The sequence below is a fragment of the Globicephala melas genome, chromosome 8 (assembly GCF_963455315.2).
Source record: "Globicephala melas chromosome 8, mGloMel1.2, whole genome shotgun sequence".
Lineage (NCBI taxonomy): Eukaryota > Metazoa > Chordata > Mammalia > Artiodactyla > Delphinidae > Globicephala > Globicephala melas.
Genome location: NC_083321.1, coordinates 5827986 through 5844810, shown reverse-complemented (window position 1 = coordinate 5844810; position 16825 = coordinate 5827986). Strand labels below are relative to the sequence as shown.

General features: G+C 42.5%; 1 protein-coding gene and 1 pseudogene across 1 annotated transcript in view; one reads left to right on the top strand and one right to left on the bottom strand.

The window, feature by feature from the left end:
- The window catches only part of TOP6BL (TOP6B like initiator of meiotic double strand breaks), an 88619-nt gene extending 71796 nt beyond the window's left edge, over positions 1 to 16823 (top strand). Inside the window, exons 14-16 of the mRNA XM_070046086.1 lie at positions 12592 to 12670; positions 16380 to 16567; positions 16667 to 16823. Coding sequence (XP_069902187.1) covers positions 12592 to 12670; positions 16380 to 16567; positions 16667 to 16732 — 333 coding nt within the window. The 3' untranslated portion in view covers positions 16733 to 16823. The remainder of the gene's footprint in view (positions 1 to 12591; positions 12671 to 16379; positions 16568 to 16666) is intronic.
- On the bottom strand, positions 202 to 4377 carry LOC132597686 (histone H3-like centromeric protein A pseudogene; annotated as a pseudogene).
- Positions 16824 to 16825: the final 2 nt, after the last annotated feature.

Genomic DNA, 16825 nt, shown 5'->3' with positions numbered 1-16825 from the left:
GCTTCTGGCCAAGATAGAGTAACAGGGACCAGATTTACCCTCCTGCCTGAAATAACCAAAAATCTGGACAATAACAAAAAAACCCAACAACATATGAAACAATGGTTCTCAAGACATTGGGCCTCAGACAATGGATGGGATAGTCATTCCTGAGAGATGGAAAACAACGAAGTGAGCTCTATGAATGCCATTGCACACTGCTTAGAGAAAGTACAGAGACTGTGGAACAGGGAGAAGGAATCCAGGCAGAGCCTCATGGTGTCCCTGAGTTGAATAGATGAAGCTAGGAACCCAGGGATGCTAAGGCAGGTTAAGCTTTCAGGGCAGAGTACCAGAGAAGAGAGAGCTGCACAGAGAGAGAATTCTGGAGATCTGCAGAGGCTCCTCTCTCTGGTATTCAGTTGAGTACTGATCAGCTCATTCATGTGAAGAAACTGTCCAGGTAAAGAACCACTCAGAAGGATTACAGGGGACAATAGGCAGAGCTTACACAGGGCTGGGAATAGTGCCTATTTTCATCAACCAGAGAGCAAAGTCTCATAATTTATGGAGCATCAGGTAAAATACTAAGAATAGTCTTGCCTCAGAAATGGAAAAAAATTACATCTACAATAAACACTCCTTGGTTCTGCCTAACAAAGCTCAAAAGCAGAAGCAAGACCTAAAAGGATCAGGTGGTTTCCAAGTAATTCAGTGGCATCTCAGAACAAAGTTCAAGAATATTTATAAGAATACAAAAATATCCAGCACCCACCAAGGTAAATTCATACTGCCTTGAATCTAATAAAAAAAAAAACAGACATGCTAAGAAGCAGGAAAATACAACCCACAATGAAGAGAAAACTCAATCAATTGATCAATCCATCAATCCAAACTGATCCAGAACTGACATGGAAGATAAAATTAGTAGACAAAAACCAGTTATTCTTATAACTGTATTCCATATGTTCAGGAGACTAGAGGAAAGATTGAACATATTCGTTAGAGATGTGGAAGGTATAAAAAAGAAACAAACTTTAAGGTGAAAACTAATGTCTCTGAGGTGAAAATTATACTGGTTACACCGAATAGTATCAATAGCACATTAGACACTTAAGGAAAAACACATAGCAATAGAAACTATCTGAAATTAAACACAGAGGGGGCTTCCCTGGTGGCTCAGTGGTTAAGAATCCACCTGCCAACGCAGGGAACATGGGTTCGATCCCTGTGTGGCCCGTGTGCCACAACTACTGAGCCTGTGCTCTAGAGCCCGTGAGCCACAACTACTGAGCCTGCATGCCACAACTACTGAAGCCCATGTGCCTAGAGCCCATGTTCTGCAACAAGCGAAGCCACTGCAATGGGAAGCCTGCACACCACAACAAAGAGTAGACCCTGCTCACTGCAACTTGGGAAAGCCTGCGCGCAGCAATGAAGACCCAGCACAGCCAAAAATAAATAAACAAACAAATAAATAAATTAAAAAAATTAAACACAGAGGTTAAAATAATAATAGACCATTGAGCATCTGTGAGTTATAGGACAACTTCACATAGGCTAATACATGTATAATTAGAGAATCTGAAGAAGCAGCAGAGGCAGAAAACATATTTGAAGAAATAATGGCTGAAATTTTTCCAAATTTGATGAAATCTATTAATCGTACAGATCCAAGAATCTCAACAAACTCCAAGCCTAAGAAGCAAAGAAAACTACACCAAGGCACATCATAATTAAATAGGTTAAAACCAGTGGTAAAAAGAAATCTTAAAAACAAACAGAGACAAAAAAAAAACACCACCTTGTTATGTAATAACAAGGAAACAAAGATAAGGATTACAGCAAGTTTCTCATCAGAAACCATATACGCTAGAAGAAAATGGAATAACATCTTTATAGTACTGAAAAAAACCTGTCAACCTAGAATTCTTTACCCAACAAAAGTATCCTTAAAAACAAATATGAAATGAGGACTTTTTATGACATACAAGAGATGAAAGAATTCATTATCTGCAGACAAGAAATATAAATGTAAAAGAAGTCCTTCAAGCAGAAGATGATACCAGATGGAAACCTGGGTCTACACAAAGGAATGAAGAGTACTTAAAATGGTAACTATGTGGATAAATATAAAGACTTTTCTTATTATTTAAATCTCTTTAAAACATAATTAACTTTTTAAAGCAAAAACAGTAATAATGTATTTTGAGGTCTATAACCTATGTTAGAAGTAAAGTGTATGACAACAATAGCACACAGACCAGGAGGAGAGAAATGGAGATGTATAGTTGTAAGAATTTATGCTATCTCTGGGGTGGTATAATATTACTTGAATAAACTGGTAAGTTAAAGATGAAAGGAACCATCAAAATAACACATCCAGGAGTTATACCTAATAATCCAAGAAAGGAGATAAAATGGAATCATAAAATATATTCAACCCTCAAGAGAATGAGAAGACAAGCCACAGGCTGGAAGAAGATATTTACAAGACACCTCTGATTAAAGGACTATTATCCAAAATACACAAAGAACTCTTAAAAATCAACAAGAAAAAAAATTTTTTTTATAGTCATAGATAGATAAGCTTTATTCCAATGTCTACATAAAAATGAGTTGATGTCCAACAGGAAAAGGTTTTTCCAAAGGGTTAAAATTTATCAAACAACAGAACTTGGTCCTTTTCCCTTTAGTTTGTCTCTCAATTCAGTTGGCTGACACATCATTATTAGTATCCACCCTTACTAATCATTTTCACCACACACAATATCTAAAAGTCTTCGGGTGGCACTTTCCATTTCTCTGGAAATCTCTTAAACTGCTTTCAGTTACAAGAGATGGGCAAGGTTTTTATCTGCTCATACTCTACTCCACTGGAGACAAAAACACATCCCTGAATTCTCTCGTTTAAATTGTGGCTGTTGGCAAAGTGTCCAAATGAAGAACTTAACGCTAACACACGAAGAACACAGTATAATCTCTGTATAACAGTAACTTTTTCTCATTAAAGAATTATTTTTATTATATCTCCACAAGGAAGTTATAAAAAATACCTGTAAAAACATTGAAAAGGCTCTTAAAAGTCCTGGAATGAAAAATTCTGAAGTATAAATTATGATACATCGTCTATGATTTGCAAATAAGAATAAAATAAATTCTACAAGCTAGACTTTCTGAGTGATTTTTTTTTTTTTTTTTTTTTTTGCCGTACGCGGGCCTCTCACTGTTGTGGCCTCTCCCGTCGCGGAGCACAGGCTCCGGACACGCAGGCTCAGCGGCCATGGCCCACGGGCCCAGCCGCTCCGCGGCATGTGGGATCCTCCTGGACCGGGGCACGAACCCGCGTCCACTGCATCGGCAGGCAGACTCTCAACCACTGCACCACCAGGGAAGCCCTGACGATTTCCTATTTTCATCCCAATTGAGTTTTTGAAAAGCTATATAATCTGTCGACACGCACAATCCACACAGGAACTTGCTGCTGCCACTAATGATGAAGTCAATCTGAAGGACAGAGATTTGTATGCTGGATGCGCCAGGCTCTTCCATGCAACTGATTGAAGTGGTCGTCTCTTATTTTTTCCCTTACGTTTTAAATAAAAGTAAATATACATATGGTAAAAAATTTAAATGGTACAGAAAGATCTAAAATAATCAGTAAATATCCTTTTCTCCCATAACCTAGAAAATCTGATGTCTTCCAAATCATCAGTCGTATGAATAATTTGCAAAGTGAAGTCAAACTTGGAGTCTCCTCATCTGAAAATTATTCTCAGGACTTTCGGAATGTGTTGATTCTGTCATATATTACTTCTGTTACAGAGGAAAGCCATGCAGTCTTCTTTAAAAAAACTAATTACAAAAGCAACACGCACACTCTGCTCAGAGACAGCAAGTCCAGGCAGCACCTTGTACAGGATCTCGTCCTGGTTACGGGCAGATTCCCTGGTATTATCCAGAGTCACGGGCGGCAGGAGCTCAGCCGAGCCCTTCCTGATGCCTCGGATCCTCCTGGCCAGCGGCACATCCTTTGGGAAGAGAGTGACGCGGCTGGCATGTAAGGAGAGGAGATAGGCATCCTCAAAGAGATGAACTAGAAACGCTTCTGCTGCCTCTTGTAGGGCCAGCATGGCCTGAGCTTGCCAACTGAAGTCCACACCACGAGTGAATTTAACACATATTTCTCTTGCCAGGCGGCAGAAGGGGGTTCTTCCTTAACAACAGGTGTGTGCTCTTCTCAAGAGTTCGGATCTCCTTCAGAACCCAATGTCTCCAGCGAGCAAGTCGACGGGAGGAAGTGCCTAAGTATGGGCCCGGCCGGGTGGCGGCAGGAGCCGGGCTCACGGTGCGCCTCCTTGGGGCTTCGGACTTGCGGATCCATCGGCGTGGGCCCATGGCTGGCGCTCAGGGTTGCGGACCCACGGCTCCTTCTCGGCCTTCCGGGTCCAGAGGCAGAGGCTGGCGTCCAGGTGAGGACCAGCAGCACCCCAGCCGCATGCCCCGGCTGGGTGGCGTTCAAATTGCCCACTCGGCCGTGGATTCACTCAACAAAAATTTTTAAATGGGTCAAAGACCTTAACAGATACCTCACGAAAAATGGCATGAGATAAGCAAATAAGCACATGAAAAGATGGTCCACATCATATGTCATCAGGGAAATGTAAATTAAAACAACAATGAGATATCACTACACACTTACCAGAAGGGCCAAAATCCAAATGCAGGCAAAGATGTGGAACAACAGGAACTCTCATTTATTGCTGGTGGGAATGCAAAATAGTACAGCTACTTTGGAAGACAGTTGGGCAGTTTTGTGTAGAACTAAACATACTCTTACCATGTGATCCAGTAATCATGCTCCTTGGTATTTACCCAAAGGAGTTACAACTTAGGTCCACACAAAAACTTGTACACAGATGTTTATAGCAGCCTTCTTCATAATTGCCAAAACTTGGAAGCAACCAAGATATCCATCAGTAGGTGAATGGATAAATAAACTGTGGTACATGCAGACAATGGAATATTACTCAGCGCTGAAAAAGAAATGAGGTTTCATGCCATGAAAAGATATGAGGAAACTTAAATTCATATAAGTAAGTAAAAGGAAGCCAACCTGAAAAGGCAACATACTATATGATTCCAAATACAGTGCATGATATTCTGAAAAAGGCAAAACTCTGGAGACAGTAAAAAAAAAAATCAGTGGTTGTCAGGGGTTAGGAGGAAAGGAGGAATGAATAGGGGGAGAACAGAGGACTTTTAGGGCAGTTAAATTATTCTATATGATAGTATAATGGTAGATATGTATCATTATACATCTGTTTGAGCCCACAAAATATACACCAGGATGGAACCCTAACATAAACTATGAAATTTGGATGATAATGATATGTCAGTGTAGGTTCATCAATTGTAACAAATGTACCATTCCAGTGGGGGATGTTGATAATGGTAGAGGCATCAGTGGGGACAGAGGGAATATGGGAAATCTCTCTATCTTCTGCTCAATTTTGCTATGAACTTAAAACTGCTCTAGAAAATAATCTATCAAAAAATACTCAATCTCAAAGAAGAAAAAGATGAAAAAGAAAAGGGAACAAAGAACAGATGAGACAAATAGAAAACAATAAGATGATATATTTAAACCCAGCCATATCAATTATCATATTAAATATAGTCTAAACAACCCAATTAAAAGGCAGAGATTGTTAGATTGAATAAAAAGCCAACTATATGCTGCCTACAAGAATCTCACTTTAAATATAAAGACAGAAATGGATTAAAAATAAAAGAATAGAAAAAAGATATACCATGCTTACACTAATAAAAAGAGAGCTGGAGAGGGTATAGTAATATCAGACAAAGTAGAATTCAGAGCAAAGAATATTACTAGGGATAAAGAGGGTTACTTCATAATGATGAATATAATACAGTGAATACAATGAACACAATAGCTCTAAACATTCATAAAACTTTTTAGAGAGTTTTTAAATGCATGAAGCAAAATTAATAGAACTCTAAGGAGAAATGAAGTCCACAATTATATTGGGAGGTCACGACATACCTCTCTCAGTAATTTGTAGAACAAGTAGACAGAAAAATCAGTAAGTTTGGGGACTTCCCTGGTGGCGCAGTGCTTAAGAATCCTCCTGCCGATGCAGGGGACACAGGTTCGATCCCTGGTGCCGGAAGACTCCCCCATGCCGTGGGGCAACTAAGCCCATACACCACAACTACTGAGCCTGCGCGCTAGAGCCTGCAAGTCACAACTACTGAGCCCACGTGCTGCAGCTACTGAAACCTGTGCACCCAGAGCCCTTGGTCCACTACAAGAGAAGCCACCGCAATGAGAAGCCTGTGCAACGCAATGAAGAGTAGCCCCACCTTGCCACAACTAGAGAAAAAGCCCGTGTGCAGCAACGAAGACCCAACACAGCCAAAAAAAAAAAAAATTAGTAAGTTTGTAGAAGTCTCAAATAACACTATGAATTAACTTTACCTAACTGATATTTATAAAATACTCTGCCCAACCACAGTAGACTAGACTATACATTATTTCTAAGTATGCAAGGGACGTATAGCAAGATAGACCATATTCTGAGCCATTAAATACATCTCAATAAATTTTAAAGGATCTGAGTCATATAAAGTATGTTTTTTACCACAGTAGAATTATTATATTTTATTATTTTATTATAATAAAATCAATAAGAAAAAGATATCTGGAAAACTTCAAATATTTGGAAACTAGATGACACACTTATAAATAACCCATGGATCAAACACAAAATCAAAAGAGAAAGTAGATAATTTTTTTTTTTTTTTTTGCGGTACGCGGGCCTCTCACTGTGTGACCTCTCCCGTTGCGTAGCACAGGCTCCGGATGCGCAGGCTCAGCGGCCATGGCTCACGGGCCCAGCCGCTCCGCGGCATGTGGGATCCTCCCGGACTGCGGCACGAACCTGTGTCCCCTGCATCAGCAGGCGGACTCCCAACCACTGCGTCACCAGGGAAGCCCGAAAATATTTTAATTTAATTAAAATGGAAGTATATATTATCAAAATTTGTGAGACATAGCTAATGCAGTACTTAGAGAGGAAAATACCTGTGTTAGAAAAGAAAAAGGTCTCGGGACTTCCCTGGCGGTTCAGTGGTTAAGACTCCATGTTTCCACTGCAGGGGCAGGGGTTTGATCCCTGATTGGGGAACTAAGGTCTCACATGCCATGTGGTGCGGCCAAAAAGAAAAAGATAAAGAAAAAGTCTTAAATCAATGACCTCAGCTTCCAACTTCAACTAGAATAAGAAGAGCAAATTAAACATAAACAGAAGTATGAAATAATAAAGATCAGAGTGGAAGTCAGTAAAATGGAAAAACAATAGAGAAAAAAATCAGTGAAACGTAAAGGTGGTTCATTGAGAAAGAAGATTAATAAGAGAAGACACAAATTGCCACTAATACCAGAAATTAGAGAGGTGGCATCAGATATTAAAAGGATTATCGGGGAATATTATGAACATTGCACTAAATTTGACAATTTAGATTAAATGGAAAATTCCTTGAGAGACATAAATTACCAAAGTTCACTCAAGAAGAAATAGCTCCATATACCTGGTAGTTTTATAGTATTAAAGAAGTTGAACCTTTATTTAAAAATCTTACCGTCATGTTCAGATTATTTTAAAACTCTCAAACCTCAATAATAAGAAAACAAACAACCCAATTTTTTTAATTGGCAAAAGATTTGAACACACATTTTACAAAAGAAGATATACAAACAGCAAATAAACATACAAAAGTATGGGGACTTCCCTGGTGGCGCAGTGGTTAACAATCACCTGCCAATGCAGGGGACATGGGTTTGAACCCTGGTCCCTTCCACATGCCGTGGAGAAACTAAGCCTGCGTGCCACAACTATTGAAGCCCGCGCGCCTAGAGCCCGTGCTCTGCAACAAGAGAAGCCACCGCAATGAGAAGCCCAGGCACCGCAACGAAGAGTAGCCCCCACTCGCTGCAACTAGAGAAAGCCCACGCGCAGCAATGAAGACCCAATGCAGCCCCAAAATATAATTAATTAATTTTTAAAAACATACAATAATATGCTCAACATTATTAGTCATTAGGGAAGTGCAAATCAAAACCACAATGAAATAATATTTCACACCTACTTGTAATAAAAAGACTGACCATACCAGGTGTTGGCAAGGCTGTGCAGGAACTGGAACTCTTATACCCTCTTTGTAGGAAAAAAAAATGATACAACCACTTTGGAGAACAGTTTTGCAGTTTCTTAAAAAGTTAAATATACACCTGTCTCACGACCTCGACATTCTACTTCTAGGTATTTACCCAAGAGAAATGAAAGCATATACCACACAAAAATGTATACACCAATGTTCATGGCACATCTACCATATTTGTAATAGCCAAAAACTGGGAACAACCCAGTGTCAACAGGTAAAAGAATAAATACACTGCAGCATATCCATTCAGTGGAATACTACTCAGCAATAAAAGGAGTGAACTGTTGATACACACAGTAGGATGGATGAATCTCTAAATAATCATGCTGAATGAAAAAACCTGGAAATACAAGAGTACACACTGCTTGACTGAATTTATAACAATTCTATAAAATGCCAGTTACTCTGTAGTTACAGATCAGTGGTTGCTTGAAGATGGGAGGCATAGGAGTTGGAGGGAGTGGAGGAGTTATGAAGGACAGAAGAAACTTTTGAGGGTGATGGATATGCTGGTTATCTTGATGGTTTCACAAGTATATACATTTGCCAGAACTTATCAAATTGTACATTTTATAAAGATGCAATTCATTATATGTATGCAAGCTATATCTCAATAAAGTTGCTATAAAAATTATAGACACTGTTTCTGAGAGACACCTCTTCTGCCTCTCTCCCTCTCCTACTTCTGTTTGCCTGATCAGATGGGGAGGTTTGGGTACCTAGTCACCCAAGGATCACAGCATCTCATGGATTTGCCCACTCTCCTCTGCTTTGTAGCAGTGAAGCCCCTATAAGTACTCCCTTCACCACACTGTTTTTTCATGGCTGCATGTACCTTCTAGGAAGCACCTTCCTAGGAATGCATCTGCCATTCCTTTCAGCTGGCTCACTGCAAACACTCTTGCTGGTTTCCCTTCAGCTCGGTAAGCTGCTGCCCACAACTTGAGCGAATAGGTAAAAGCTAATACCCATTGTATCATTACCCGTGGATGCTGTAACAAATTACCATAAATTTGGTAGCTTAAAAACAAAAGAAATTTATTATCTCAGAGTTCTGGAGTCCAGAAGTCTGAAATCAAGGTGTTTGCAGGGCCACACTCCCTCCAAAGGCTCTAGAGGAGAATCCTTCCTTACCCCTTCCAGCTCTGGTGGCCCCAGATGTTCCTTGACTTGTGGCCACATGACTCCAGTCTCTGCCTCCATCTTCATGGCCATTTCCCTTTGTCTCTCAGGTCTCCCTCTGCCTTTCTCTTACAAGGACACCTGTCATTGGATTTAGGGCCCTCTCTAAATCCACAATGATCTTATCTTGAGATCCTTAATTACATCTGCAAGGACCCTTTGCACATTCACAGGTACTAGTGGTTAAGACTTGGACATATCTTTTGGGGGGCTACTATTCAATTCACTACAGCTATCTATATCTTCAAATTTCTAGGGATAGGTCAAGGGTAAGGCATGTGGCATTATCATAGGACCTGAGATACATGGGCAGGATCTACAAGTGTTTCAGCCTGTGAAGTCCTTTTGCTTGGGCTTCTGTGATATCCCAGTGAGATCTGAAAAGGAAATGATCTGACCTCCTTTGCCCCACTGTATTGCTATGGTGATGACCCATAGCCTCAGGGCCATTCACAGCCCAGTAAATTTGGCAGATGGCTGGCTAGTCTTATGCAGTAGTCACAGGGCTTGGAAGGAAGGAACATTTATTGAATCCCTAATCTGTGCCAAGATTTCCACTTTAATCTCTACAAAAATCCTGAGGTAGGTTGTAGATTTCCCATTTTATAGATGAAGAAACTGGTTAGGGAACTTTTCTAATTTGCCCAGAATCACGCAGTCAGTAAATGGCAAGGCTAGGATTTATAATGAGTTCTCCTGGATCCGAAGCCTAGTAACATTTTTGCCATATAGGACTCGATCACAAGCCCAGGGAAGATAAGGGACCAAACCCATACTTCCCTACTCAAGATCATTACCGTTTCCCTCGGAAAATGGCCATTTAGTGATTAGTAACTTGTTAGTGGCACACGACTGGCACCCAGTGGCTATAGCTAAAAACTACAAGATTAATGATAGGTCCAATTCTTTTACCTCTGCACCAGTCCCTCAGTTTCCATTTCTAAACAGGTAAAGTAGAATAGCTGACCTCTTGAGTAACATTGAATAAAACCATCTATGGCTATTATATAGTTTATGGAGAAATGAAAGAAATGAGAGAATATTTAGGGTTTTATAGAATATATTCATGGAAAGGTCGTGCCAAGAGTGGAGATATTAAGCCTTGGTGTTGGAACAGAGGACAGTGGGCCATGAAGACATGATAGTAATCCTGGACTTACTGTCACATTTGAGTGTAGGGACTAAAAACTTAAACCCAGAGTAAGCAGGAGCAGTAGCATGGAGGCAGCTTCCTAAGGAAAGGTATTGTTTCGCAGGTGGTAGACCAGAATGAAATGTCTCATAGAGTGTTAAACTCAAGGAGGTCTATCCTGAGGATAGGGCTCTCTCATCTGGGGGACCTGATGAGAATGGAAGGTGTGCAAGGCTCTCCTAGGACTCAGAGATTTATATCTGAATGTAGGTATTTCCTTGGGTAAAGGTTTGTCTATTACATGAGACTTCTAGGCTGGAGTGAAATAAAAGAATAAGCTTTTTCTTAAAGAAGAAAAAAGATGTTTGGAAATTTTCCTAATACTGTTTCTTTTTCACACCTTTAGGGCCATCTTTACCTCTTCTATGTTTCTTGGAATATAATTACTTAGAAACTGAAACTTGCCTTGTTAAACAACATATGATAGAATACATTTTTTTTGTTATAATTCACATACCATAAAATTTACCACTGTAAATTTACAATTCAGTGGTTTTAAGTATATTCACTGTGGTTTGCAGCCATCACCAGTAAATTCCAGAACATCTCCATCACGCCAAAGAAAAAAACCTTGTACCTAATTTGCAGTCAGTCCCAATTCTCCTATCTCCTGTCCCCTGGCAACCACTAATTTACTTTTCCTCTCAGTGGATTTGCCTATACTGGATATTTCATATAAATGGAATCATACAATAAGTGGATTTTTGTGTCTGGCTTCTTTCACTTAGCATAATGTTTTCAAGGTTCATCCATGTTGTAACAGGTAACAGTACATTCCTTTTTTATGGTTGAGTAATAGTCCATTGTATGGATATACACCACATTTTTTAATCCATCCACCAGTTGATAGACATGTTATTTCCACTTTTTGGCTATTATGAATAATGCTGATGTAAACATTTTTGTGTGTGTGGACATATGTTTGTCATTCTCTTTGGTGTATAGCTAGGGGCAGAATTGCTGGGTCATATGGTAACTCAAACTGTTTTCCAAACTGGCTGCATTATTTTACTTTCCCACCAGCACTGTGTAATGGTTCCAATTTTTCCATATCCTCATCCACAGTTGTTATTATCTATTATTATTACTACCATCCCAGTGGGTATAAAGTGGTATCTCATAGTGGCTTTGATTTGCATATCCCTAATGAATAATTATGTTGAGCATCTTTTCATGTGCTTATTGGCCATTTATATCTCTTTGGAGAAATGTCTATTCAAATTCTTTATCAAACCCATTTTTCTATTGGGTTGTTATTTTAAAGTTGAACTATGAGTTCTTTATTCTGGATACAAGTCCCTTATCAGATATGATTTCCAACTATTTTCTCCCATTCTTGTGGGTTGACTTTTCACTTTCAAGTGTCCCTTGAAGCACAAAAGTTTTTAATTTTGATGAAGAGGATATCTATTTTTATATACTTGTATTGAAAAACAAGGAACTGGGAGGATTGGGTTCTGACCTTTGTTTCTCTGTCCAAATTGAACCAAATAGCAGGGCTTTGAAAGCTACACAAGACTACAAAATGTGCCCTGTGGCTTCCCATGTTTGACCTCAGTCAGTCATTTGTTGAGCACTTACCGTGTGCAAGGCACTATGCTAGCTGTAAAAGAGATACAGGCATGATGAACCTTACAAGGAATTTAAGATGTAGGAAATGGACATAAATACATAAATTGATGAAAAGGGGCATGCAATGCATACTTAAAAGAGCCCAAGGAATGGAGCAGACAGTACATGAGTGACCAGAGTTCAGAAAAGCTAGGAAATGCCCGGAATGGCTGGAGTGAACTGCAAAGCCTCCAAAAGAAGAAGGAAGTCTTAAAAGTTGGGGGCTGGGCAGGGGGTTCACATGAGCCAGGAGGAAGTAATAGGGGGTTCCAGGTGAAGGAGGAAAGCCCTGTGAGGTCAACAAAGCCACCAGGCACGTGATCTCACTGGGGCTTGTTCATGCTTCTGCAAAACTCACTTAGGACTTCTAATTTTTTAAGCAGCTGCTCCCAGAGAAAAATAATACAGAGCAGAGCACAGAGGATGCACATGAGAACAGCAGCCTGGAGCTCCTTGCAGGTAAGGTTTCATTCAGCTTTTCAGGTGAGCCCTGGATCAAAGCTGGGAAGTCAAAGATGTGACTTCAAACCTTCAGACAGCACCTTACACCACAGCAACGTTCTGGGCTTTGGTTGTGGCTCCCACCACCACTCTGGGTATTCTGGGGCAGCAGGAGGCATTCCCTTCCAAAAGCTGCTACGATAGGACTAGAAATTTCTCAGTTTGTGCAGTTAGATAGCTGCACATGATGGGGCAGGGCCCTGAATTCAGTTGGTTCCTTCATGTTTTCATCATTATAGTGTTGCTACTGTGGCCGTCCTTAGTTCTGGTTACTACTGTGTTTGGGGCTCCGGAGTCTGCTCCTGGTTGCAGACACCACCTCAACCTTGATAAATGTTATGGGGAGGTGTCAGTGTGTGTAATGTGACGGTGATTATATTGTCTTTTCCCCTCCCTCCAACACTTAAACAGCCTTCAGGGCCTGCAGTAGCAGGTGTGTATGTCTGAAAATAATCACAGCCACTGGTGCTTGAACTGGTATGGTGCAGGTGCCAGGCACTAGTCCGAGATTTGAAAGTGTATTAACGCTCTTAATTCTCAAAACAGTACTATGGTACTATTATTATCCTCATTCTACAGATGTGGAAACAGAGGCCCAGAGATGTCAATAAACTTACCTGAGGTCACACAGCTAGTAAACGACAGAGCCAGAATTCAAACCCAGGCAGTCTGGCTCTGGTCTATCTCTAACAGAGCCAGGCTGGTGGGGATGCACTGTCGGACCAAACAATGCCTGGGCTTGAGGGAATTTGGGGACTGCTTTCAGCAGCGTGCTTTGTTGGTAAAATTCCTCTCTCCAGGGTAACAGCTACAACATACTGCATGGCGTCTGTGCTTAGGCCTAAGATGTGTTTCTGAATCATTCTGTCAATTAAACTGTATTTTAAATGTTGTGGGGGCTGTTCCTCCCAAAAAGAACCCTGCAGCAAAGGCTGGTACAAAGCCAAGAATCTATAATTTAGATTTGGAGATTTAGAAGAATGGAAGTGTATCATATAGCACAATTCAGCATTCACCACATACGATTCACTATTTATGTAGTGAAAAGACAAAAGAATAAGTACTTTCCTTAGAAGAAAAAAATTAACATTTAATTCAGCACCTTCTGTGGACCCAGGGAGATGCTAGGCTCTTCCAGTGACCACTCTCACAGTGACCCTTTGGGGTGGGTAGCATTGGCCCCCTCTCACAAGAGACAACCCAGGTTCAGAGATAGGATAGAGCACTTAGCAGGAGGAGGATCTGAACTCCTGCTGCCTCTATAGCTCATGCTTTCTCTACAATGCAACATAAGCCTTAAAATCTAGGTGTTTATGATCTGGTGGACCGCCCCCTAGAAGAGTGTTTGAGCTGCTCTGCCTTACAGAGCTGCAACTCTAGTTGCCGTCAGTCCTATGTTCCACATGGGCAGCTACACTGAAGAAAATCACTAAGTGTGTGATGCCACTGTACACCTGTGGTCCATTCCCTGAGGAGCCTTCAGTTTGTCAATTCTTTCCATTGTCTTCCTGGCCTTCTCCTCAGTGGCCACTCCATCCTTTTTTTTTTTTTTTTTTGTGGTACGAGGGCCTCTCACCGTTGTGGCCTCTCCCGCTGCGGAGCAGAGGCTCCGGACGCACAGGCTCAGCGGCCATGGCTCACGGGCCCAGCCGCTCCGTGGCATGTGGGATCCTCCCAGACCGGGGCACGAACCCGTGTCCCCTGCATCGGCAGGCGGACTCTCAACCACTGCACCACCAGGGAAGCCCGCCACTCCATTCTTTTAAAAAACTACCAAGCCTCGTCCTCCTGATTTAGCCTCCTACTTCACTTACTAATCTCTTTTTTCAGTAAACTCACCCAGTTTGTACTCCCCCCACTGCCAGAATCTTATCAGCATAGGGACTCACCCCCTCCAGGCTAAGGGGTGGCATTATCCTTACTGCTTCCATGGTAGCACGTTATCATCTCTGCACCTTCAACTTCTTTTCTGAGTTCCTTTCCCTCAGGAGGTCCATCTTCAAAAGGATATCTCCCATGATCTTGAACTTCTCCCACCTATCTCTCTCCATCATATCTCAATCAAGGTTCTCAAAAAAGCAAGCTACACTGTTTCCCTCTCTTTCTTTCATTCTCTCCCTAACCCAGGGCACTTGCTTTCCCTGTGGCCTCTGAACTGCAAAGTCTCTCGTTTGGGAAGGCCTCTTAATTACCAAATTGATGACTGTGCATTTATCTTTATCACACCTGGACTATTTGCAGAGCTTGGCACTGTGAGACTATGACTCATCAGGTTCTCCCCATCTCTTCTCTCTTCGACTAGCTTCCTCTGGCCACCCCCAAATAGTGCTCATACTGCGGTCCCTCCCTAGCTGCTCTCTTCCATCCCAGGCGTTGACCCCTGCCTCTGGGCAGAAGACTCCTCAGCTGGTATGACCATTCCAGGTCTCTCCTGAGTGTTAGGTGGGAGATATATCTGCTCACTAGGCTGCTACATATGGCAGTCCCACTGGTACCTCAATTTCCTTTCTCCTGATATCTTGCCCTCTGCACACACACCCAAAATCAGCTCTTCTTTCTTCAGTCTCTGTCATGACTACTAGCACAACCTATCCAGTTTTTCACATCTGAAACCTGAGACTCGTTTGAGATGCCCCCCATTCTAATGTTTCATATCCAGTCTACTACCAAGGCTTGTCAATTCGGCCTTATGAATACTTCTGACTCCTCCATCCCCGCTGCCTTCACTTCTTCTGGGCTCTTGAGGTCTTCCCTCCTCTAAGCTGACTCTAAGCCACACCTTTGACGAATGATGACTTTTCTGAAATACAAAATTAACAATATATCTCCAGTGTTTAAAAACTCTTCACTGCCTTCCTATTTCCTACAGATAAAAATCCATTTCTTAGCCTTCTCTGATTCCCACTAACCCATTCAGATTCATCTCCTTGGACCCCCCCTACACTTTGCATTTTGTGTGGGATACTGTTTAATGCCTTTGGGTGTTTGCTTAACCCTTTCAGCCTGTTAATCCTTTCCTCTGCCTTGTCAGTCTGGTGTATTACTCTTCATCCTTCAAAACCCATCTCAGACATTTCCTCAAGGAAACATTTTTCACTTACAGAGATGGTTAACAGCTTCTTTGTTTTACCCCTGGACTTTGTACACACTTCTGCATCGTTCCTAGCATCTGTGAGCTTCACCCAGGGAACAGCTCATTGATCTACATTCCTAGGACGTGCTCAGGAAGAACCTGTAGATCCAAACTTACTTTAAGTTTGCACTGCCTAAGCAGCGTGCCCAACAAAGGGGGAGAGAGGTGAGGCCGGCTTTCTGCCAGGGGAATCACAGTTTGGCAGGGAGGGAGGAGCTGGATGGTGCAGACTCCACGAGGAATCTGTGTGAAGTGACCAAGTGGGCGCAAGCCCCAAGTGAGGGCTTGGTTCAATCCCAGATGCCTCTTCCCAGGCCCAGCTCAGTGGCTACAGAGAGACCCCGAAGCCATTGTGCAGCCTCAGCCTGACCCTGAAGACCCGGAGCTGCCGGGTTTTGATCCGGACAGGACCAGATGAAAGGGTCCTGAGGTGGGAGGGCTAAGAGAGCCGGACTCCAGCTCCTCCCTTTCTCCCAGGTTTCCCCCAAGGGTCGTCCTAGCACAGGACATGGGAGCGGGCTTGTTTTCTCCTAGGGACCAGCGGGCAAGTAGAAAACAAGAGTCTCAAAAGAGGCAGCCTCTGCCAAGGAGTGGAGGAGACGCGGGCTTTCCGCTCCCCTCGGGCCCTGAACCCGTCAGAGGCCGCCTTGGGCCGCGCGGAACCCACCGCGGCTCCCCTGACCCCTAGCAGAAACAGGACGGGCCCCAGGAGCGGCCTGGAGGTAACCGGGCTAAGGCCGCGCAGGGGAGGGAGCGGCGGGAGGGCGGGGACCCGGCCGCTGCCAAGGGGTCCTCACCCCGGGCCCCCTTTCCTCCCGCAGGACGCGCTGTGGCTGCAGGAAATCTCCAATCTGTCCGAGTGGCTAAGTCCCGGCTCTGCGTCCTGAATCGGGCCCCCTCCCGCCGCCTCCACGTCTGCCCCACCGCTGCCGGGGCCGCATGTTGTCTGTAGTTCAATAAACCTACTCTGCGCGCGCAGT